This window comes from Megalops cyprinoides, chromosome 2 (genome assembly GCF_013368585.1).
Source record: "Megalops cyprinoides isolate fMegCyp1 chromosome 2, fMegCyp1.pri, whole genome shotgun sequence".
NCBI classification, from domain to species: domain Eukaryota; kingdom Metazoa; phylum Chordata; class Actinopteri; order Elopiformes; family Megalopidae; genus Megalops; species Megalops cyprinoides.
Window position 1 is genome coordinate 37,082,509 of NC_050584.1, and position 22,854 is coordinate 37,105,362.

At 40.2% G+C, this 22,854-nt stretch overlaps 3 protein-coding genes across 4 annotated transcripts in view; 1 reads left to right on the forward strand and 2 right to left on the reverse strand.

The window, feature by feature from the left end:
* Positions 1-3,003: 3,003 nt before the first annotated feature.
* On the reverse strand, positions 3,004-7,406 carry LOC118773437 (alpha-2-HS-glycoprotein-like). The gene is made up of 7 exons (XM_036522374.1): positions 7,177-7,406; positions 6,515-6,625; positions 5,984-6,068; positions 5,716-5,873; positions 5,434-5,532; positions 4,838-4,909; positions 3,004-3,533 (listed from the first exon to the last, which is right to left on the reverse strand). The coding sequence occupies exons 1-7, from the start codon at positions 7,390-7,392 to the stop codon at positions 3,276-3,278; spliced, it is 999 nt and encodes a 332-aa protein (XP_036378267.1). The 5' UTR covers positions 7,393-7,406; the 3' UTR covers positions 3,004-3,275.
* Positions 7,407-9,574: 2,168 nt separating this feature from the next.
* On the reverse strand, positions 9,575-14,847 carry si:ch211-262h13.5 (uncharacterized protein LOC571127 homolog). Its single transcript, XM_036522306.1, has 7 exons — positions 14,538-14,847; positions 13,197-13,307; positions 12,191-12,278; positions 11,116-11,282; positions 10,904-11,011; positions 10,556-10,642; positions 9,575-10,196 (listed from the first exon to the last, which is right to left on the reverse strand). The coding sequence occupies exons 1-7, from the start codon at positions 14,745-14,747 to the stop codon at positions 9,711-9,713; spliced, it is 1,257 nt and encodes a 418-aa protein (XP_036378199.1). The 5' UTR covers positions 14,748-14,847; the 3' UTR covers positions 9,575-9,710.
* Positions 14,848-18,587: 3,740 nt separating this feature from the next.
* Positions 18,588-22,854, forward strand: part of anos1b (anosmin 1b) — a 34,790-nt gene continuing 30,523 nt past the window's right edge. For both annotated transcript variants that reach the window (XM_036522578.1, XM_036522579.1), the window contains exon 1: positions 18,588-18,749. In XM_036522578.1, coding sequence (XP_036378471.1) covers positions 18,588-18,749 — 162 coding nt within the window. The remainder of the gene's footprint in view (positions 18,750-22,854) is intronic.

Here is a 22,854-nt window from a genome sequence, read left to right on the forward strand (position 1 = left end):
GTGCTGCCTTCAAAAAGGTGCATTAAGTGACAAGAGTTTGGTCTTTCAAAGCATTGTCCATTCAGGAATGCTTGTCCATTATCAAATGAAAAGTGTAACATAGGATGATTGTTAGTGTTACTGCTGTCTCACTGTTTCAAAATATGTTTCTTTTTTGTGAGTTTGACATATTTAAATTGCTCTTCAACCTAAACAGTATGGTCATGCACTAATGTTACGACATTAGGTGGTGAAGAGTTATATTAGTATGAGAAACCCTGCAGGATTTTACCTATTTTTCCTAGGTTTGCAGACTGATGATTTAAACAACATGGTTGGTGCAAATAGATTGAGGATATGATGAGAGTAGTGTTGTGGACTAGCAGGCCCCATGTCCTTATTTCCAAGCAATAATTTGTAGGTCCTTCATGGTTCTCCTACGTTTATAGGGATCTGGGTGATGGGGGTAGGGGTGGGGGTGAGGTCCGGCGGGTTTTTGCCTTCGTCTGCAAATGACCAATACATGAAGATGCTTTAGGGACTAGGAGGAGCCCAGGTGAGGCCAGATTAATTGGCCTCTGGGTTTTTAAAAGGCTTTTGTTTGCAACATTTTAATTCAAAACAGTTGTTATATGTCTTTCTGTAGATTTGTTTTTCAGCAGGTTAATGTGAATACATATGTGCATGAAATAATAAAAAACAATATGATCAGGTTGTGTATAGACAAACATGTATTTGTTCAGTACAGGTGCATTTGTCTATAGAAAATGTCACATTGGGCACTTCCACATAGCTCATCCAGTGAAAGTGCTTAGTCTGAGCTGTCATTTGCTGATAATTACAGGAATCTGTAGAAGCAGAGCACCACTGGCTTTGGTCCGCCAGGATGGATTGGGATCCATTCATCTCACTGTTGTGGCACTGTCTAATAGTTCATGAGGTGCTTGTGAGTCACCTGGATAACATTACTTGTGCCACACCTATCCTTAAACTGCCATTCACTCTGCTGTGGTGCACTATTGGACTTGTAGTATGACAAATAGCCACTGGCTGTGTGCAGGTGTTTTCTATTTATCTTGTTTCAGTGCTCCTCTGTAAACCAAGAGTTACAGAGAGGCAAGCTTGGTATAGTACAACATCCAAACTGGATGACAAAAGGGGAAAAACATAAAGAGAATATTTTTTAAAAGATCATTAAGATACACAATACTCTTTAATAAATCAGACTCAGAATCAGACTTTATTGGCCAACCATGCCTTTATAAATGCAAGCAATTTAACTCCGGTTGTAGTATCTCCCATAGTGCTTTCATACAATGTCAAAGACCACAACAACAACAAATACCAAACAACACAAGTGATACAACAAACAACAACAGTAGTGCAGGACACATACATGGAATAAGGAAGGAATGAATGAGGTATATGTGAACAGCTACTGTCATGAGTTGAAATGTACATGAGTGTAGGCTGTGGATCTTTACAACTATTAGTTATATACATCTATTGTGCTGTTTTATATACAGCGATTGCACAATGAGCATGAGATAAAGTATGCCTGAGTGGAGTCTATGAATATGTACAACTATAGTTATACAACTATTGCACTGTAAACACACAGTAACAGAAATATGGTTGACGCATCACTGGTTCGTTAACTGTTCAAGAGTGTGATGGTGTGTGGGAAGAAGCTATTCCGGTATCTGCTTGTTTTGGTGAGTAGTGATTTGAAGCGCCTGCCGGAGGTAAGGACTTTGAATATGTGGTGGCCACAATGTGAAGGGTCAGGAATGATTTTGCCTGCTCATTTCCTGGATCTGGTAGTGATAAGATCCCGGAGTGTGGGCAGGTTAACTCTGATGTTTGTTTCTGCAGTCCTGATGGTGCACTGGTGTCCGTTGATGTCTTGTTTGGTGGCAGAGCCAAACCAGACCGTTATAGAGGTAGTGAGGACAGACTCAAGAATTGCTGTGTAGAACTGAACCAGCACTTCCTGTGGCAGGTTTGCGCAGGAAGTATATCCTCTGCTGGGCCTTTTTTGCAATGGAGACCGTGTAGGTCTCCCACTTTAGGTCTTTGGAGATTATAGTTTCCAGGAACCTGAGGGTCTCCACAGTTGTCACAGTGCTGCCCAGTATGCAGGGGCTTCAGGGGTTGGGGATTCCTTCTTAAGTCCACCATCATCTCCAATGTCTTGAGTGTGTGCAGCTCTAAATTGTTGTATCTGCACCAGAGAGCCAGCTGTTTGACCTCCCGTCTGTATGCAGACTCATTACTATCTTGGATGACGGTTGCGTCATCCGCAAACTTCAAAGGTTTGACCGAGGGGTCCCTGGAGGTGCAGTCATTAGTGTAAAGGTCAGTGGGGAGAGCACGCAACCCTGTGGGGCACCAGCGCTGACTGTTCAGGCAGTGGATGTCAGTTTCCCCAGCCTCACTCGCTGCTTCCTGTCTGTGAGGAAGTTTATAATCCACTGACAGGTGGGGGCAGGCACAGTGAGTTGTGATCTTTTTTCAATCGCAAAAAGTTTTTCTATTGACAGTCAGAGCTGCAGAATAATTTAACAATCACAGTTGCACGTTTACAAACCAGTCTTTGACTCCATTGAATGTTACAAATGTACAATTGGTAGAGATGAGTTTTTCAAGTTTGGTTATTTGATTGTTAGAAAACTAAGCACATTTATTGGGACGGCAGCATCGCATAGCGGTTATGGAGGGGTGGCAGTGTAGCATAGTGGTTACAGAGCAGGACTTGTGCCCAAAAGGTTGCCAGTTCCATTCCCCACTGGGACACTGCTGTTGTACCTATGGACAACAAACTTAAACCCTAATTGCTTCAGTAAATATCCAGCTGTATGAGTGGATAACATTATAACTGATGTAAGCTGCTCTGGGTAAGATCATCTGCTAAATGTCAATAATGTAATGTACTAATGTAATTTATTGAAATTAGAACACAGAGCTTTTTCTATTGCACACAATATTGACAACAGCCACAGCGAAGCCTCCAAACAAGCAGGATTCAATATGAAGGATTAGTTCAGAATCATTCTTTATTTCTACTGGTGACAACAGTATGCCATCAAATATGTATACATACTACAAGCATTGACACAATGATACTCCAAGTTTAATACATTTATCGATAGCACCATTAAAAATCACACAATAAGACATGCAATTCTTTGGCGGCCTAGCTTCTCCTAACTTTTTGCCTTCTGTTAATTGCCAGCTGTGGGGAGAGATTATTACAATGGCAAAATCTAGTGGATTGTAAAGGCAAACTATGAAGTTCAGGTTGAAAAATGCCTGATCTTCCCCGGGCAAAGCTGAATACCAGGGGCCAAAGGTATCTCTGGGATGACTGTTCCCTCTACATCTGGAGGCAATTGCCTCTTCACTATTGGGACCTCTGCAGACTCTTGTGACTCAGAAAGGAGGCCACTGGCTGAGGGGTCATGGAGGCGGATCAGCCTGTGGTGCTTGTGGCCGGGACCGCTGCTGCTTGGATGACTTGTTGTCGCTTTCCTTGATGTGTCCATAGGAGCTGCCTGGAGACCAGGGAGGACAAGTCCAGACAAACATATTCAGATACAGGTGCAACTTACACAGCTAGTCAGAGTTCTTTCTGATCTCCGTGGCTGTGTCCAAAATGGTGCTGCGTTCAAAATTTGCCCTTAGCATTTCCCCTCAAAATTGCGCGGACTCATGAGGTTTAGAGTATCCCAAACAAGAAAGAGGAACTTGCCCCCAATTGCTCCCTTCAACCAAGTGTACATGCACGTAAACCATAGGTTGTCTTGATATACCTGGATTCCTTTCTGATAGCCCCTAGTGTGCGCAACTGCACAAGATTCACAAATTTTACCTGAATTCCATTCAATTCAGCTTTGAATTTTGAATTTCACTGAACAAATGAAGGTTTCTCACACACAGTAATGAAACATTGGTTCCATCAGACCAAGTGATTCCCACACATTTTAATTAAAGGTGAAGAGACAGATGACTTTGTGGATGGATATCAAGACTCATGCTGTTCTGAATCATCCTGATATTGGTATGGGTATCAGTTGGCATTTGTGAAGAGTTAGAAAAATGAAATGTTCTGTACCAGTCATCGGTATCTTTTGCAATAAATATGGCTTCACATGGGATAACCCTTCACTGCAATAGCTTGCCCTCTGACTTCAGTTAAACAGGACTCTGACTTCTGCTTAACTAAGAGGATTAATGGAATCATGAGTCTAGTAATGGTTTACACTCTCATAATGACTGAGCTGCTGTAGTCTGATAGATTGATTTCATGTTACCCCTCTGCATTTCCTCAGTTTACACAAATTCTTGTACACAATGGGAAAGATTTGTGTGTGAGAGGGCACATTTAGAAAAACACATAGTATGAAAAGCCACTTTCCGATTTTCATATGTTTACTGGTGAGTACCTGAGTCCAAACACTATTAGATAAACATTTAACTGTGGATGAAAAATTAAAAGTGTGAGTAATCTGCCTTCTATCATATCAAATCCACACTATGAAAATGTCTGAAGGTAAGTACAAAATAAACAGAAAAAATGTGTGAATGATGTTAGTAATGTTTACAACATGAACACTGGTAGCTTTGATTCCACCATGACAGCACAAATGTCACTCCTGCTGTTTCCATGGTTTCCTGTAGAATTGCATATGTTGTTCTTTTTTGTTGTCCCTCTTATTCTGTCATTTGCAAGGGGATTGAATAATGAGAGTGGAGTGTGTCTCAAATTTGCTCCCAAGTAACACCCTTCCCTTCAAGTCCTCTAGTCTATACTTGAGGCAGTATCACCTTCAATGGCAGAAAGCAAAAAAGAAATTACCCCAGCTTCAACGATGTCACAATCCACATAAAGCTCCGCAGGAGTGCCTGATCCAGTGCAAAAGCCTCGACGCTGTGGAGAGACACATCAAATGCATGTTTCATTTTTAAACAGCTCATTATCCTCACAAATTGTATACTCCCAGTGAATATATAAGCGGGCTTGAATGTGACATTAAAATAATTGATTTGACCTAGGAATCCACGGGATATGACCAGTGTTTTCACTGCAAAAAAGAATGACATTATAGTGGTTAGGATATTTGTTTGTGGGAGTCCAGTATATGAGGGGATTGCTATTATTATTATTATTTTAGATAACGTATAGATTAATTAATAATGCATATGATGGGTGAATGGCATTATTTTTTGAGCAGAGTGCACTTAATTAGCTTTAAATGCACTTTGTACAGCACCATTCTCCACACTATTGTATGGAAAAGCAGATCATACTAAGCAGCAGATTGCATGATAGCAGATAGCATTGATTAGCCTATATTTACTCATCCAGCTGCAGTGAGATATCTAGTGTGGTCTCTGCTTTGTACATGCACGTGAATACTGAACATCATCTCCTAAGGCCTGCCTAGTACTTACAGCCATGGTAAAATTCAAGGATATGCAGGATCCACTGGCATTGCAAGTTGTTTCCAGGACGACATATTCAACCCTGATTTTGGCTCCTCCGGCAACAATCTGAAAGAAGGCATTTGGGAAAGAAAGGAGGACAGTGGTATTTTCATCATTGAGAGAGCACCAACTAGTAAGGTTGCCGAGACCAGGATGCAGAATTTTGCAAAAATTTTGCAAAAATTGTTGGTCAAGCATTTGACCATGTTTAGCATTGGAAAACTGGAAAAACCTCAGAGAATAGTTCACCTGTGATGTCATTCTTCCAACTTCCAGCAGTTCAAATGTAGAGTTATCAGTGGATTTGTTGTTGTACAAGGCCAGGGAAGTGTGGACCACCTGGAGGGCATCAGTGTCATTCAGAGGGAGCAGCTCGATACACCCTACGCACAGTTCCTCACGAGAGTCTGCAAGTGATATGTGGGATGGAGATGATATGTCTGCATGTAGGATCATGTAGAGATTGGTATGATTAGTAATATATAACTATGAACTGGTAGAATATGCCTGAACAAACCTGGTTTTGATTTACACTTGAAGGCCAGTGGGGATACATCTCCAGCTATCTTTTTTACGAGCACATCACAATCTGCTTCAATTGCCTGAAAACAAGCAAATACATGAATGAAAGCAGTGTGAAATGAGTATCCAAAAAAGCCTTGTCAGTTACAGTGACAACTGCATAGAACATAAGAATATGAAAATATAATGACAAGAAACTGGCAATTTAGCTGTAGTTTGTGTTAGCTCATCATTTGCCTGTAAACTGATGACTGTTCTACTGGAGTCAATCCATTGAAGCTATTGAGCTGTAATGTGGAAACAGCAAACCATTAAATTTAAAGTTCTGTAGCTGAAGCTAAAGTAATACATTATATCTTTAACATTTGTATATCCATAAGAAAACCTATTTGAGTAATGCACACCTACCTTACAGTAATCATAATGCTTTGGTGACAGTTTCCTTATGTCTTAAAACTTCCAAATTCCTACCTAACAAGTACAACCACGAATTTTCACAAACAAATTAAGAAATGAGGATATTCACCACTTCATGTCTGGGTCTGACGGTGCAGTTTGCTAGTGGTGTTGGATCTAGGACGTGGCACTTGGTCTCCAGCAGATCTAGCTCCATGCTGTACAACTCCTCACCATCAGGCTACAGGAGACAGAAGATATGAGTCAAGAGGGATGTGTATCTACGGCACAAAGCCACCTAGTAAACATTTCATGCCTTGCACTATACCTGACCTGCTGTGTTTGTCAGATATACTGTATTTGTCATGCCTTCCAACTTGAACCTTTTGAAGAGTTTGAATGTTGTACCCTGTCTGTCCCCCACCCTCCTTCTAACTGCACTTCTGTAGAGTTAAAGGCAATGCTCTGCAGCTTTCCTAAATCAAATGTGAGCCCCTTTTCTGCATGAGTAGAAATTTCAACTCATTCACTGCATCAAGCAAATCATTGTTTCTTTCAATCTGAGCTGTTCTCAACCCTCCACCCCCTAAATAAATAAATAAGCAAACAAACAAGCAAATAATTTCTCATTAAATATGATGTGACTTTGCATTACAATTCAAGCTGATATCTAAAATAAATATGAAGGTGTAATTTTGTGTGTGTGTGTGTGTGTGTGTGTGTGTGTGTGTGTGTGTGCAACACCACTGCAAAAACAAAAGGGTAGCAGTCTTTCGTGTGCCATGTACTCACAAGTTTTGTGACTTTGACGTCCTCTATCCTGTTGAGGATGTACTTATACCCATATGTATGCTGGGCATTGATGTAGTCCTGACCCACGAAGGCTGCCTCTTCAACCTCTGAGGAGTCACAGAAGGGCCTGCTGACAGGCGGAAAGTTGGATGGGGGCACTTGCGCCCATGCACCAGCCAGCAGCCCCAAAACCACTGCAGCAGCCACAGGTCTCATAGTAATGACCAGAGCTTCTCAGAAGTGGAAGTAAGGCCATTCCGTCTGTGTTATTTATACCTTGCCATCACCTCATGGTCACACAAATATGGTAAATACTATTGCCTTGGCTCCTGCATTGAAGTAAATTATGCAAGTGTTTCTGATGAAAGGCTATGGATTAATGCCAATGTAAATTGAGCCCCACAAAGCAGAATAATGCAGTTACATAGCTAGACATGGTTTTGAGACTTTCAGTGAGTTTAAAACTTTGACCATGACACTGCCTTTTCTATTTGTTAAAAAAGTATATGTTTACAGAGAAACACTGATGGTAAGGTTTCTTTGAAAGGGGCAGAGTCCAGGCATACAAGCACCTAGCTTTTATATTTCATTGCTAAATGGTAAAACTGTGACAGGAACAATAATCATGATTCTCCTTCCTCCAAGGTCAGCACAGTCTTTCTACTTTGATGCTATTTCCACCCTATAAGGAGAAGAATCCATTCTCTCCCCTCACAGACCAATTCATGGACATATCCCAAAATCCCAGCACCTGCATGATTCCAGCACAGGAACAAACTGCAGCAACTGCAGTTATCGTAAATGAAGTATCAAAGGCAAGCTTTCATTTGGGATATATGTGATAGACTTCCATTTTTTGACAGGTACAAAACAAATTAAGGTTGATTGTTAGCTGGCTGTCACACATATCAATCTCAGCTAATTTATTATTTTAACAGAAGAGACTGATAGAGGGTAACATTTTCCCTCCTATGCTGGGCTGTGAGGATGACTCCTAACCCATCAGCCCCAGTGCTCAGTGTTAAACTTCTCTTTTTTCCCTTCCTGCATGTTGGTTATGTTGTTGGGTGGCACAAACCTTGTGAGCAGCCATTACTTGTTCTATTCCTGTTAATCTAGGCATATGCTGTGCTAATGGTGCCCTGCTCATTACTGTGTTACATGCTTCATCTAGCTGTCATTCCAAGCTCCTTGTTTGGGACAGTGAAAATTGTTGTATCATAACCTTGCCTGATTATAGCTTTTTGCAAGACGATCATGTCTATGCGATAAAGTAATTTCTTTTGGACTGAATAACATACTATGTTTGCATATGCTAAAAATTGTGTAAAAAGTGTGTAATACATTGATTCTATGCTTCAAGTTACCCGCTCTTCTTTGAACATCAAAACCATGGCTCCTTTGCTCACTGGGTTATTCAATCCAGCCCACATTCTAGCTTTTGTGAAACCACAAATGTTCTCAAAATCGGGGAGGGAGGTTTAAAAGGTTCAATCAAGGTGAATCAGGTGTCTATCTGGAATGAAAGACTGCAGACACTGGGTTCTGTCAAAACCAGAAGTGAGTTACAGCTATCTACAACTGAGCAAGAGGTAACACTGTGAATGCCCCATCTGGCCAGATGGATAGCATACAGCTTTACCATGCGCAAGAAATACCTGTTTATGTATATGCATCAAAGATTTACATTATGCATGCAACATTATTAATTTGGGGTAGTCAGACAATGAGCTATTGGATTGGATTCCTGGCTAGTATTTAGTGCCCCCTACTCGCCATGAGGTGAAACTGCATTTTGGAATTTTCAAAATTGGAACATTTTTAAGTTAGATTTATTTTAAATAATTTTAAATGGTGGTCTTTATTTAGACCAGGGAATACAACTCTGAGCAACAAGCCCTCTTCTTTTTTATTGTGTTTGTATTTATTATTTAAAGATGTGGAAACTGGATCTCGCAGAGGAGAAATAAAAATGTTAGTGCCAACATGCAACTTTGCATATGGTGCCAGCACTGTGGTACTGTTCTGTTTGCACTGTGAATGATGACAGTACAGTCAAACCCCGATGGATGAGCCTGAATCAGGCAGACCTCTAAACTGCTTAGTGGAAGCCATACTTAGTGGATATATCTTGAAGCCATAACTCTCCAGTACCCAACAGAAAGGAGAGTTGTGTGTTGGAGTGCTTTGGAATGCTCCTTTTGAAGCCTAATAGACAAATAAAAATCCCATACAGATGTACAGTATATGATGATGAATTTGAATAAACTTCTTATTGCCCCATTAATCTTCCAGTGTACTTACAATTCACTTCCATTTATGTAAGTACTTTACATTGAATTTACAGCAATCTACTTCATAATAATTTCACAGAAAAAAATGAAAATTATACAGGGCATGTTTTAAATATTTTATTTACAAGCATGTGAAAGGATGAATCTAATTCTTTTTGTACACCCAGTTGCTTTTGTACTAACAGATTGCTTCTGCATATTATGGAGGTCTGGTCTGAGGCAGGCCAGAAGTCAGCCGTTCTACACAGTGGAAAAACGAGGGGCACCAGGGCAAGAGCGGAATGGGGAGGGCAAGGCAGGGAAGACTGATAAAAAGACTGGGTTGTGCTGAGGGCTTCCATCTGTACCTGCCTGCCTTTTCAGGCGGGGGGACTTGTATCTAAAGTCCAGGGGAGGCCTAACAAAGGTGCTCCCTAGCTCCTCAGAGGACTCTGAGTCTGAATCAGACTCCGAGGACTCACTGGGTGGTGTGTGTTGAACATGGACAGAGGGTTCAGAGACTTCAACTGTAGCCTTCTTTACAGGGCCAAAGGGATCAGGGGTGAGGTCTTTGGGAACAGCAGGCTGCTGCACAGGGTCAGAGGTTCTGGGCTCAGAGTTTTCTTGGGGAATTGTGATTTTTGCCTCACTGCCTGCATTTTTTTCATGCTGAGCAGGTAACACTTCGGGGACCTGCTGCTGTCCAGCACCATTCACTGCAGTCCCAGGCACTGACATCTCAAAATCCTGCAGGAAAATAGAATTAGAATCACTTTTAGTTCTTTTGGTTTGGTTTTTTGGTTCTAGTGGCGACAGATTTAAGTGAATGATACACAGAGACCTGTACAAAGGTAAGGAGTGCACCCGCAAGCCTCAAAGGTCAACACTATTAGTTTTGGCTGCAGTAACATTTGGCTACCTCACACTTGTTGTCTGTCCAAATGCAGAGTCCAGTGTTGTTTTGCCTGGACCATGAGCTCTGGCCTGCATGTTTGGTCACTTATGTGAATGAATCAGAGATCTGAATTCCCAGAAATGTGGTTTTCCGATGTGCGACCCAGTGAGCTTGCCCCACACACTAATAGCAAACGGGTTATTTACTGTACCTGTGGGTGGAATATTTCACAGGACACCTCAACTTCTGGATTGCTCTTTCCATTGCCATAAACTGCACCTACGCAGAACCCTGCTGGCTGAAATGGAAAGCATAATGTCTCAGGCTAATGACAAGGTTGCTGGCAGTTATGGCAATTTTGGGAATGGCAATTAGATTTCATTTTATGAATGGGAAGAAAAACATCTAGGTCCTGAATGGTAGTGGGCTTTCCATCTCTTCAAAGCCATTCAGTTTTTTTAAATGATAAGTAATGCAGGTCCAACACAAACATAGCAGTACGAATAAAAACTCAGTGGTAACAGGCAGTCATGTGGTGATAATAGGTGCTGGCACTCACAGCTCTCCCCAGGTCCTCTGGCTTGCAGAGTCTGGTAGCTAAGCGCCCCTCTGGGCACTCTGTCTCCTGGATCGTGTACTCCACGAAGCTGCCCTGCACCGGCGCCCTCTGGGACAAACAGAGCAATGGTCACTCCACTCTTCCTTATTTCCTCAAATGAGCGCTTCTGAGTGCCGGAGTATGCCTGTGTGCATGTAGCAAGGCCGTGCTACCTTAGCAGAGGCTCTGGTGATGCTCTGCACAGAAAATGTTGCGGGCAGGGTGCTCTGGGAGTTGTACTTCCGCAGAGTGAGCTGAGCTGTCTGCTGGGCCTCAGCACTGTCAACAGGCAGGAGCAGGGGACAGTCCGGGCAGATCTTCAGCAGTTTCTCTGGCTCATCTGCAGGAGAGGAGCAAGTGACTTAAGAACTGCAAAGCTCCACCATAAGCCATCACTTTAAAAGACTTGGAGGACTTTGCAGCTATCCCCAAGTATTTATCAGACATTGATCCAAGCACCTCCTAATGCTCTTTTTCTCTCGTTTGTTCTCGTGACTGAAGTTCACCATTTGCTTGCTATTCGTCCTGGATAGTATGTGTGAGTATGGAAACTGTCCAGGACAGTGTGCTTTACAGTTCTTTAAATCTCTGGTCCTGATAGAGACACTAATGTTGCACTTTGAGCAAGGTACAATAAAAATAAAAATGCATGAATAAGTTGAAAATGGTAAGCACTGTCACTTTTACAAAAATCAGTCTGGATAAGTGCATCAGCTATGCAAATTACATTACATTATTGTCATTTAGCAGACACTCTTATACAGAGTGACTTACATAGGATATAATTTTATCCATTGACACAGCTGAATATTTACTAAGGCAATTGTAGCTGAAGTACCTTGCCTAAGGATACAATAGCAGTGCCCCAGCAATGAATTGAAGCTACAACCTTTTGGTTACAAGCCCTGCTCCTTAAAAACAATGCACTGCTGCCTAAATGAATGTTTTTAACAGATATTTCATGCTTAGCTTTTTGGTAAATATAGTGGGTTCACTGACAAAGTGAGAAAATGAGCATCTAAGAGTTGGTAAATATGTTCATCTGGAAATGTTTTGTCTGTAAAATATTGAGCAGACTTCCCTTTCAAAGAAATCATACAATGTTTATTTAAGGCACATTGCCAAATACACCATATATAGTTGTTATGAATGCGTATTTTAATTTTTCCTCCGATGTATAGTGTGACCCTCAATAAATGAACCTCATTGGTCACATTCAATAGAAGAAATAGGGAACGTTATGAATACCTGGAACAAGGGTGCAGTCATAACTGTACAGGTAGGAGAATCCCTGTGAGGTATGAAGGGTGGTAACATTGCAGTTCCCAGAGATTTGCTAAGAGAGAAACGTTTGTTTTATTGAGTACTATTCTGTGGCAATGTTATTTCAAAATAAAGAGAACAAGCATAAGTAATCACCTTTCAAATGTGCTTGTTCTATCTATATGATTTCCAGATATTATTATTAAGGCTGATACAGATTTAGTGTCATGAAAGACACTCCTTTGATCTTCCCGCACAGTCACATGGCTGTTGTACATTACTAATACTTCTGCTATTTTTGGCGCTAAGCAGACAGCGTTTTCTTGTGCCAAATGACAACAAAAACCAACTGTCTGAAATCCAAAAATGTAATATTCATCCTCACAGGTGTGGACAGGATAACCTCAATATTTTGTTTGAAATTACCAAAAAAATCTAGCACCTGTTTCTGCTTTGTTCACCACAAATTCTCAACATGGCATGCTGGAATGTGTGCTATAATGAAAATACTGCTAGCTTTCTTTTGTTGAAATATACAATATTTTCCCCCGGTATAAATTTACAATGTGATTGACCTGCATGTTCACATTATCAAAGGGATAGCACAGAGGTCAACATTTATTTTCCTGCCTATTTGTCACTAGTCCAAAATAATATAAGGAATGTGTTTCAGGGCATTTTAGGACAGTCTACATTGATGCCAGTCTTGTACAAAAATGGTAAAATTCAAGCAAGTTTTAAAATGCCAAATTACAATGTCAAAAGGTCAGTTTTATGAATACTGTAAATTATTTACAAGAAATGAGTACTGCAGATTGCTCTGAAATTGTTTACTAAATTTCCCCATGTGTATACCATTTGCACCCATAACTAGCAGGCTCAGTCTCTGGCTATTGAAGACCTCCTTCCACAATATCTGTGATGACATTTCTGTTGACAGTGTGAGAACATTGGGTGTTTGGTGACAGTGTGGGGGATTTGCCAGCCTTACTGTTTCCATGACAGGTCTGATGTCACAACGCTTCCAGGATTTGGGGCTCCTAACATGACATTTTGTTTCCAGCACATCCAGTTCCAGGTAGTAGACCTTTCCAGCAGGGCCCTGTGAGAAGAAGACGCTAATATTACTATGGGGCAGAAAAAAACAACAAACACAAGCTTGGAAAAATAAAACACTATTGTTACTGCCACCTCTCAACCTTTGCCATGTGCACACATGTTATGTTCTTTTCTTGCTTGCCCAGACAGGGTGGTTATGGCAAGAGTGGATCTATTTCCTGTTTCACTGGCTATTGAGATAAAACGAACATGGAAAACCAAGAAGGCCAGGGGATCAAAACATAAAGTACTGCTGTCAGATATGAACAAAATCCAGTCCAGCACCAAAACTTCTATTTTGGGTTTAGATCAGTCCTCTGGAACTTGCAAGTATGTCAAGGGCAGCCAAAATAGACTTTAGGGTTCTTCGCTGTTACATACAACCCCCTCATTTTCTCCCCTGAACTCCTTGAGTCTGCACCTTGTAGAAGTTGCAGCACCATTCCAAGTCTGAAATATGTCTATGGACAACATCATACCAGGAATTGATGCAGCACACTGCTGCTTTAGAGAATAATGCAATACAAATTAAACTGGCTCTCCTCTGGAGATAAATTAAACTTGTCAGTGACTTGCCAGCACATGCTAAGTGATATTAATTTCCTACTGATATGTACTGAAATGTCACACCCTCTGTGCTAGAGTTTCTGTTTTAGTTCGTTTTTTTCTCTTGTGAAAATACTGTAATTAACAAAGATGTCTCTATCAGTATATGTCTAGCAACAGTTGTAGATGTCTTTATCTGCCTCTGACTAATTTGACAGTTTATTGGCTATTGCTTCACCCATCCATCAATCAATGTGACGGACTGAAGCCATTACCATATGATTTTTTTGGTCAATTAAATTTTGTGATAAATATTGATTTCAATTATGTTTACAACTGTACCGTCAAAGAATTTAAATTACTGAAAAAATCGTGAAGAATCTAACTAGGTTTTTTTTTTTTTTTTTTTTAAGATATAACGGGTTATTGTGTCATTTCATGATGTAAACCATGTGAGAGAACATGCTTTAATACAACTACAACCCACCGCATTCTTTATCACAATCCACAAAACCATGACAATCCTACACGGAAGCAATCCTTTATAATATTGGCTCTCACTTTTGCAGTATTTAAAATGTGTTTTTGTAAGCTATGCTTTCATTTTGTAATGTTGTCAGGTATGTGAATAAATTAGGCTGTAATTATAAAATAACTTTTTGAGTTTGTCCGTGCAAACGCAACCTACCTGTGCGTGAAGATGAACGTTCGAAATTCTGTTGAGGCTGAATTTGTATCCCACGGCTCTATCCTCGTTAATGTAAGTGAGCGCCAAGCGAGAAATCTTCTCAACGTTTTTGTCATTGCAAGGCAGCGGTAACAGTTCGATTACTTGGGCCAAGGAAGCTGCAAGTTGTGCTAAGATTAAAATCCAGGTAAGTTTTTTCATCTTACCCATTTTTGTTTCGTCAATGATTTTAAACGCGTGAAGTTCTATGAAGACTGGACTTTTCCTTCACCCCCACCCTCCACCACCCATTTTGTTAATATCCTAACCTGTTACCTTAAGTACGCATGACTTTGGAATTAGGGCGAAAAAGACAAACACTGAGCTGCTATTGAAATGAGGCCAGGACGAACACTGGAAACGGGGGCCTTAAAGGTCCAGACTTAAATGTTAATTTGAAAATGAATGATTTTTTTTTTTTTTTTTGGTAAGTTAGTTCGGCACGAAGACGTTGTAAAACTCCAGATCTTGTATAAGTGCTTTGTATACTAGTGTTTATACTGTGTACTTTCACTGTGGTCAGACCTAAATATTTCGATTAACTTTTATTTTTCCATTTAACAATCAAATATTGGGGAGCAGTAGATGAAATTACATGCCTTGATTATTATTTAACAATGCAATTATGTCTCTGTACGTCTTAAACACATAAATACATTTATCAAAATTATTTCTGGAGATGGCATCAATACTTTTGGAAACTTATCATGAACGACTCCAAATAAATCCTTGTGAAAACATTTAATAAAACAGTGGAATACAGAAAGAGATTTTTTGTTTTAACTACAATTTCGTGGAATAAACATCCCCTAGGTTCGGAGTCAGTTCGTAATACTCCACTTGATATGACTGTGCAGTACTCCGCGTTATCCATGGGAGGGCACTGTAGTTGATTATTTTCGGAGGAAATGTGTGGTCATTGTAAGAACGACTAGTGATTACATTCTACTCCCAGAGTTTTAGAAAACATTCTAGACATCTCGTCGAAATTTTTAAACTCAAACACGTTGGACAACAAATGGAGTATTAATAGGAAACCCGTCGTCTTCTCTCTTCACGTCCTTAAATTAATACAGGCGAACTGTAATTTACATTAGGCAACAACAACAACAACAACAACAACAATAATAATAATAATAATAATCTGCCTCACAATATTTTTCTTATATATTTTCCATAGAAGTCCAACACCAACCAGAAAGGGTGGCTGCTTTTTTCCATTAAAGTCTTACTCAATTAATAATTTGTGGTGCATCAGAATTTTTTTCTGCTGGTCCAAGTAATTAAATGTGGCTGAATAATTTTAATATTTGTTTTAATCATTAAAAACAATTCATTTAATCAGCTGCTTTTAATCTGAAAGTACATTTGGGCTGCCAGTAAGTTTGTCAATTTCAGTTGTATGCAGGTTTGATACTGTTCTTGAACAAGTGTGTGTGTCTGTGTGTGTGCCAACATTTTACTTTAGCATAGTGGCATAGTGGTTAAGGTTGACGGTTTGATTCCCCAAGGGGGTACTGCTGCTATGCCCTTGGGCAAGATACTTAACCCACAATTGCTTCAGTAAATATCCAGCTGTATAAGTAGATGACATTGTAAAAACCTACAACTGATGTAAATTGCTCTGGATTAGAGTGTCTGCTAAATGCCAATAATGTGATGTGTTTGTGGCTGTATTCTCATTTTATTTTTGGCTTCTTGAAAACCTGACAATGGCTAAGTGCATTTGTTGTTGAACCTGCATGAGTGTGTGTGAAATGAGAGGGAAATCCCAATAAGAATGAAAAGATTGCAGCATTGTTGACAGGCAACAGAATGTATTCTTTTTTTATCTGAAGCAAAACAGAATCAATTTCCAGCTAGGTCTGAAATATTTGAATATGGTATAAATAGCCACTGCTTTGATGTCATGCAGAGAGAAGCTCATACCTTGAGATAAGTATGTCAAAGTATTGTAATTTTCACTCAGGCTTGTTTGACCTGTTTTGGTATTTTGTTGCAAACATAAAAGAAAACTAGCTTCTTGACAGGTATGACAAAGGTGTGTGAACTGGGCTGAATCATGCTCATTCACCCCAAAAAATGCAGACTGTAATATAATAAAGAACTAAAATCTATTTGAAAACCCTGATAAAACCACTAGCAAATCTTAGAATTATCCCAATTCCTAGCTCCTCAGAATAACATCAGGACGGTCTATGCAGTATCAGTTACAGTTCAGGCCTAAATACTGGACCTGTGTTAACAGTTTCCTCAACAAGAGGAAGCATCACCTGTCTTGCATCATCCCAACAGCATAAATATACTAGCAGTTTTCATTGTCTTAAAGAGACAGTGCCCACCCATAATTCGCACCTGTGTAATACTGATAATTCAGTATGTGACTAGAAACAGGTAATTCAAGGCATTGACGGCCTCACATCGCAGTAGTTCTTTTTTTTTCAATGTCCGCTGCTATCACTGAAAACATGGCTGAAAATGGGTTTTGTTGTTGTTGTGTAATCATACCTGATTATTAAAAAAAACAAACAAAAATGAAAGGACATGGTGACAGACCAGTCTAACTGCTAGAAATATTAATTGTCAGTGACAAGTCTTTCTAGGAAATGCAGCTATTAATAAGCAGTCAGTTGTAAAATCAGTGCATACAAAATGCAACAAAAATAAGCACTGCAATTCTCTTTCAAACCACCCAAGACTGGTTATTTTTCTTGCTTTTTTTTTTAAATTTCACAATAATAGTCTCATATATTTATGTAACTCTGTAATTTGATTTGAATAGTTTCATGAGTCATGAAAAGTCTTCTGGTCATATATGTCTGTAATTATCCAGTTCTGTGTTCTGCAGCACAGGTTCTGTCTAACTCCCCAAGAGATTCTAAGAACAAGATCACAATTATTACTGCACCCTCCATGTTCTCTAACTGCTAACTTCATCTGTATTCTTTAAAGTTTCAGCAAGTGATTACACATACTTTTGTTCGAACCAGTTGAAACTCATGTGTTTAGTGACCCAAATCAGGTTAAGACCATTCTCTGTCCCTTTATGAAAGTCATGTCAAATGTGTTTTTCACACAGTATATACATATATACAATATGTGTGTATGTATATAGCCTTGAACAATTAGCCAAATTTTGAAATTTGAATATTGGAACCTTGAAATATTGGAATTCCCTGGGCTTTAGAGTAACTTGTCTGTGGACCAGGTGTGTTCCTCAAACTCTGCTATGAATGAGCCAATGATCCCAAAAAAGAACATTTGAGGTGTCTCTCCTCTCTGTTACCATTTTCAAGAAATGCCACAAGTCATCAAAATAAGTATTTGTGCATTTGCTGTTCAATTTTTGAGGAAATATAATCGTGGAAATTTGATACTGTTTGTATTAAATCTTAATGTGCCTTTTTCAACATTCTTTTTTCCTAAGGTTCTTTGGCACATCAAATAAATTATTGATTAAATAAATGCAACTGTCTGTATTAGTATCTCTAACTACTAGGTGGACAAAGTAAAAAAAAATGCGTATTAACCATTGAACTTCCCTTTTATAATGAACGCACATAGTCCTAAGAGGGAAGTAAAGTAATACATTAAAATAACAAACGATTACCCTTTCTTTCTGACATTGTTAATATTGATGAGTCATTTGTCAGCAGACCACTGTTGTTCTAAAAACTGGAATCACGTAAAATTACATAAAATAATTATATGCATGTTATTTTATCAAATACGACCATTGACCCTCTTGGCACTATTGAGATTCAAAAATAGAATCTCCACAACGGCACTTTTTTGGCAAGTGATGAAACGCCACACGTGCGGACATGAGGGGAGTGTCTGAAACGAAGTGCTCCTGTTGTACAGCCAGCTACAACCTCGCTACGCTCAAACCTGAGTCCCAAAGTAAACCCAAGAGGGATTCACGCGAACAAAAGCGGACCAAAAGCGGAGGGTTATACGAGAAACGCAATTAAATCAGTGTTATTGTTGAACAGAATGTTTGGTTTCCAAATGACCCTGGTATTTATGTGGTGTTTATTTGCGTCCACTGGAGCGCGGAGAACGGGTGCTGAAGACGGAGAGAATTCGGAGAAAATTTACAGTGCAAGATGCACCTCGCGCTGTCTGACTCTTCACATGACGCAGCTCACCGCTGCTTTCAAACACCTCCAGGTAAAATGACGTTTTTACCTTTAATTAATGATTAAATATAATATATTTTTTTCATTTCAAGCAAGTGGATGAGCTTATTAATTGTGCAGCGTTTATTGTGTTTTGTCTAAAACGCGTCAGAACACGTCTTTGTGTGGACATGGCATGAATTTGTCACTTATATACATTTGTATGCATTAGTTTTAACTATATCTAGAGATGTTAACATATAGCAAATAAATATTTACCTCGTGTGGAAGCGACGTAAATATTTATTTCTTAATACGTAGTCATGACGGGTTTGAAGTTACGAAATTCAGTTTGATATACATCTTAAATTAAAATGTGCATTATGCCTAAACATTCCAAACTAATTTAGGCAAAGCGTCATGTTTTTTTTTTTTGTTTTTTTTTTTTCCAAGTCCTCAACATGTGCGTTCTGTATTGTGGGTGGGAAAGCCATGAAGCACATGGCCCGCTTAATTTCTGTCTGAATGAATTGCGAGGCTCGAGTGTGGGTCTGCTCTGATTGTGTTTCAGTCTCCAGAATGCATATTAACCCACCTGGTTATTTGATAATGAGGGTGGCCTGTAGCTGCCTGGAAATAGAGCACAGACCTGGTTGCATGTGAGGTGTCAAGAGTGCGTGGCAGTTGGTTCCACGACTACAGTGGCTGGTGATGGTGCTAAGCTGGGAGTGTGAAAACGTTTGGTCTTTGTCAGTTGGACGCGAACAGAGAACGGGGGGCTGCGCCTCTTACGATGTATCAACAGCAATGCTGCATCAGAGCTATAGCTTAACAGCAATGCATTTAATTTGATCATTGTGCATTTTAAGTGAATTTTCATCAGGTTATACATTATTGCTGCTAATTTTTGCCTTGGATGACATGGATGCTGCTACCCTTGCCTGCTGTTGAACTTTGTCCTTTAATTATACTGCAAAACATAAAGCTACAGTAGATTGGAGAACAATAGCTGAATCACTGCCACAGTGTATTAAAATATGTAGGCGATGACTAATTGCTTCCTGGCTTGCTGTCTGTGTTATGCTGTAATACAGCAGCCAGCATTTCCAGTTCACACCTTTAACTGCTGTGTGAGGAAGGTCAGAGAGTTGTGTTGGCAGACTACGTGTCCGGCCGCTCTTGCAAATCGCCAGTATGTAGGAATCACCTCAGAGGTCGAATCCCTGCACCGAGAGCCGAGGCAGTAAATTTCTCCTTGATCTAATTTTCTCCTCCGTTTCCTGCTTGTTCCATGGCTGTGATTTACTTGTGATTTACTTGTGTAGGTGAAAGCACTGACCTGCTTGGATGCAGTGGGACTTTCTGTCTTTGTGATCGCCACAGCTGCAAAATTACCTTCTGAGTTTGATTGACCGAGTTGGTGCCTGAGATGTGACTTTGAGATGTAAAACCAAAGTCAAAGATGCCTTTACTATTGTTTTGGAGCTGTGGCTTTATCACTATGATACGTGGGCATATTGTTGAGGTGTCACTGGTTGAATAAGCAGGAATTGGAGGTAGTCATAGTATTACAATAGGAATACTAATTCAGTTTGTTTGCTTAACCTACTGAGGAAACATTTAAAATGTTTAATGCACTTCACATCATATTTTTGTAATATAGTTAAATCAGGCACTACTGTTTTTTTTATTTATTCTGTGCAGCTAGGTCCTGTGAGTGCAAGATTACTGCCTACGGTCAATACTTCACACAAAGGAAAAGATAATGCTGTTACTCTAATTTGCTTTACAATAGAAATGTGTTCCTGAGAATAAAAGCTCATATTCCTTACATTGATGTCATGGATGTAGAAAGTCATTGAATGTATTATCAAATTCTGTGTTTCCTTTCCTTAGTCAAATGATACATTAAGCTGGGTTTACATTACTGCCACCACAAAGAGCATTCCAGCTGGGTTTTGGAGACGTGCCTACCTGTGTTACCTTCAAAATAAGGAAAGACATCGTGCAATTCATTCCAGAGGCATCAAAAGAGCTGGGGCTGTCTGTTGTTCTGAAAACAGAGGACTTTTGATAAAGTCACAGTGCATTCTTTTATACCCCTGATCTGGCATTCCTGCATTGCACTTTCAGGGTTGCAGTGTGCACTTTGTCCATAACAGTCCCTGTGATTGATTGTAATCCACATATTTCTCATAGTATCTCTGTTTATCATTACTTGGCACTTGCATTGGTTATGTGAAATAAACTAGCAGGACACAAGTGTGAGCTGTAAATGAAGTGGTCTCGATGATGTTGCTGAAATGTCAGCTCTGTCACTTGGGCCCCAAGAGAGGCAAGACGGCCCTATCTTGGTCCCACACACACATACACAAGCCCAGGTCACCATCCCCTGTCCAAGATGAGTGAGTGCATGACCATTTCAGTAAGTAAAAAGGAAGCCATTGTGTCCCAGTCTCCCCCCTTTCCAAAGACACACAATAAGCTTTGGTGCACTCTTCAAAGTTTCGGGGGGTTCCAAAGGATGGGCTCTGATAATGCCAACAACGGCCTCAGATGATTGCGATTCAATATGTCGTAAAACGTGGTCGTGGGCCGCCTTCCTTTGAGGCAGCGGAAAGGTCAGGGGGTTGAGGAGCACAGAGAATATTGCATCCGGAATGGCTGGCCTGTGGAGGGGGAGGGAGAATGTGCAGTTCTCCCCGAGGATCCATGTCTGCCCCCATGTTCTGTTCTCCTACTCCCCTCACCTTAGCAGCTAGGTCAGAACAAAAGGAGCTCCCCTGAGTGTGTCTGAAGTGAGTGTCAGCCAAAAAAAAAGGCAGAGAGAGAGAGAGATGCAGTAATATTTTTCATTTGGCCTGGACATGTCAAGGCTTTATTTTTTTTTCTTCACTGGGGAAAAATGAACTCTTCAGAAGAGACCCGTTCTGCCTGTGCCGATAACATGATACATCAGGGAAGTGCGCTGGGTCTGTTGGGCAACTGAGTTCCGCAGCAGTAACTTCATATATTAACAAAAGACCCATTAAGAATCTGTCAGCCCCAGTACTCCCACACCTGTGAACCGGCAGGGCATTTCACAGAGTGAGGAATTGAAATCGGCCCAGTCGACTTCTCTTTCATCTATTAAAAAAGATTTTTGCTCAGAGACAGATGGTGCAGCTTAACATTAAACCGCTCTTTGTCAGGGGCTTGATAGATCTCTGATACAAGTGTGGAGGAATGGCTTGTTTTTACGGCTGCTTAAAGCTGCTACTTCATGCTGTAGATCTACCTTTTCACTTCTTTTCTGGATTTGTTTCGGTGGGAAGGGTTTTTTGCTCGACCTCTGTCTTGAGAAAGTATAAGCATGCGTAAAAATGCAATTAAAAAGCTGTTGCCTCATATGTCAAGCATTGCAGTAATGGAGTGATGTTTGAGGGTTTAGGAGAAACAACCGTTTTTGCCAGAGGGTTTAGAAACCAAGTTCAAGAAAACATTATCTTTCATCTCCACCCATTTTGGCACTCTGTTGCTGCACATTGGAAATTGCAAATGATCTGTCCTCTTTTTAAGTGATCTGTCCCCTTGCCAATGAAGTATGCTAATGAGAAGACTTTAACTCATACTAAACTCTAAGAGCTTATCTGTCCTGGTACTCCCCTCACTGTCAGTGACACCCAGGAGATTGAGTTTCTGTTGAGGTGGCCTTCTAGAGCATGTTTCAGAAAGGACCATGAAGTAGATACATAGCAACTTATGAAATTGACATTATACTCAATCTAGTTTGAACATCCCTGAAGTGCAATGTCAGGGAACATATTAAACATAAAAAATATCCCTTTTCCGTTGTCATAAGCACATGCAATTGCATAGTCAAAACCCCTGAAATCCTTTAAAGCTGTTTTTCGGTTGCAGTAAATTTATGAGTGGATGACACGCAGAGCCAATAAAAATCCAAATGAGAGCACTTTGTTGAAATGCATGTTTACAGGGTGAGGAGGACCGCAAATAACATACAGCAACTGTGTTATGCTTAATGCAGTGCTGTGCCCTTACAACAGTCTCTAATGGGAACGTCGCTTTGACCTTTCAGGGAAATGATGGTGTCAAAGTATTCTCACGCAAGCAGAAATGAAGAGAAAAAATGTTACATTTAATGTGTGACCAGGGTT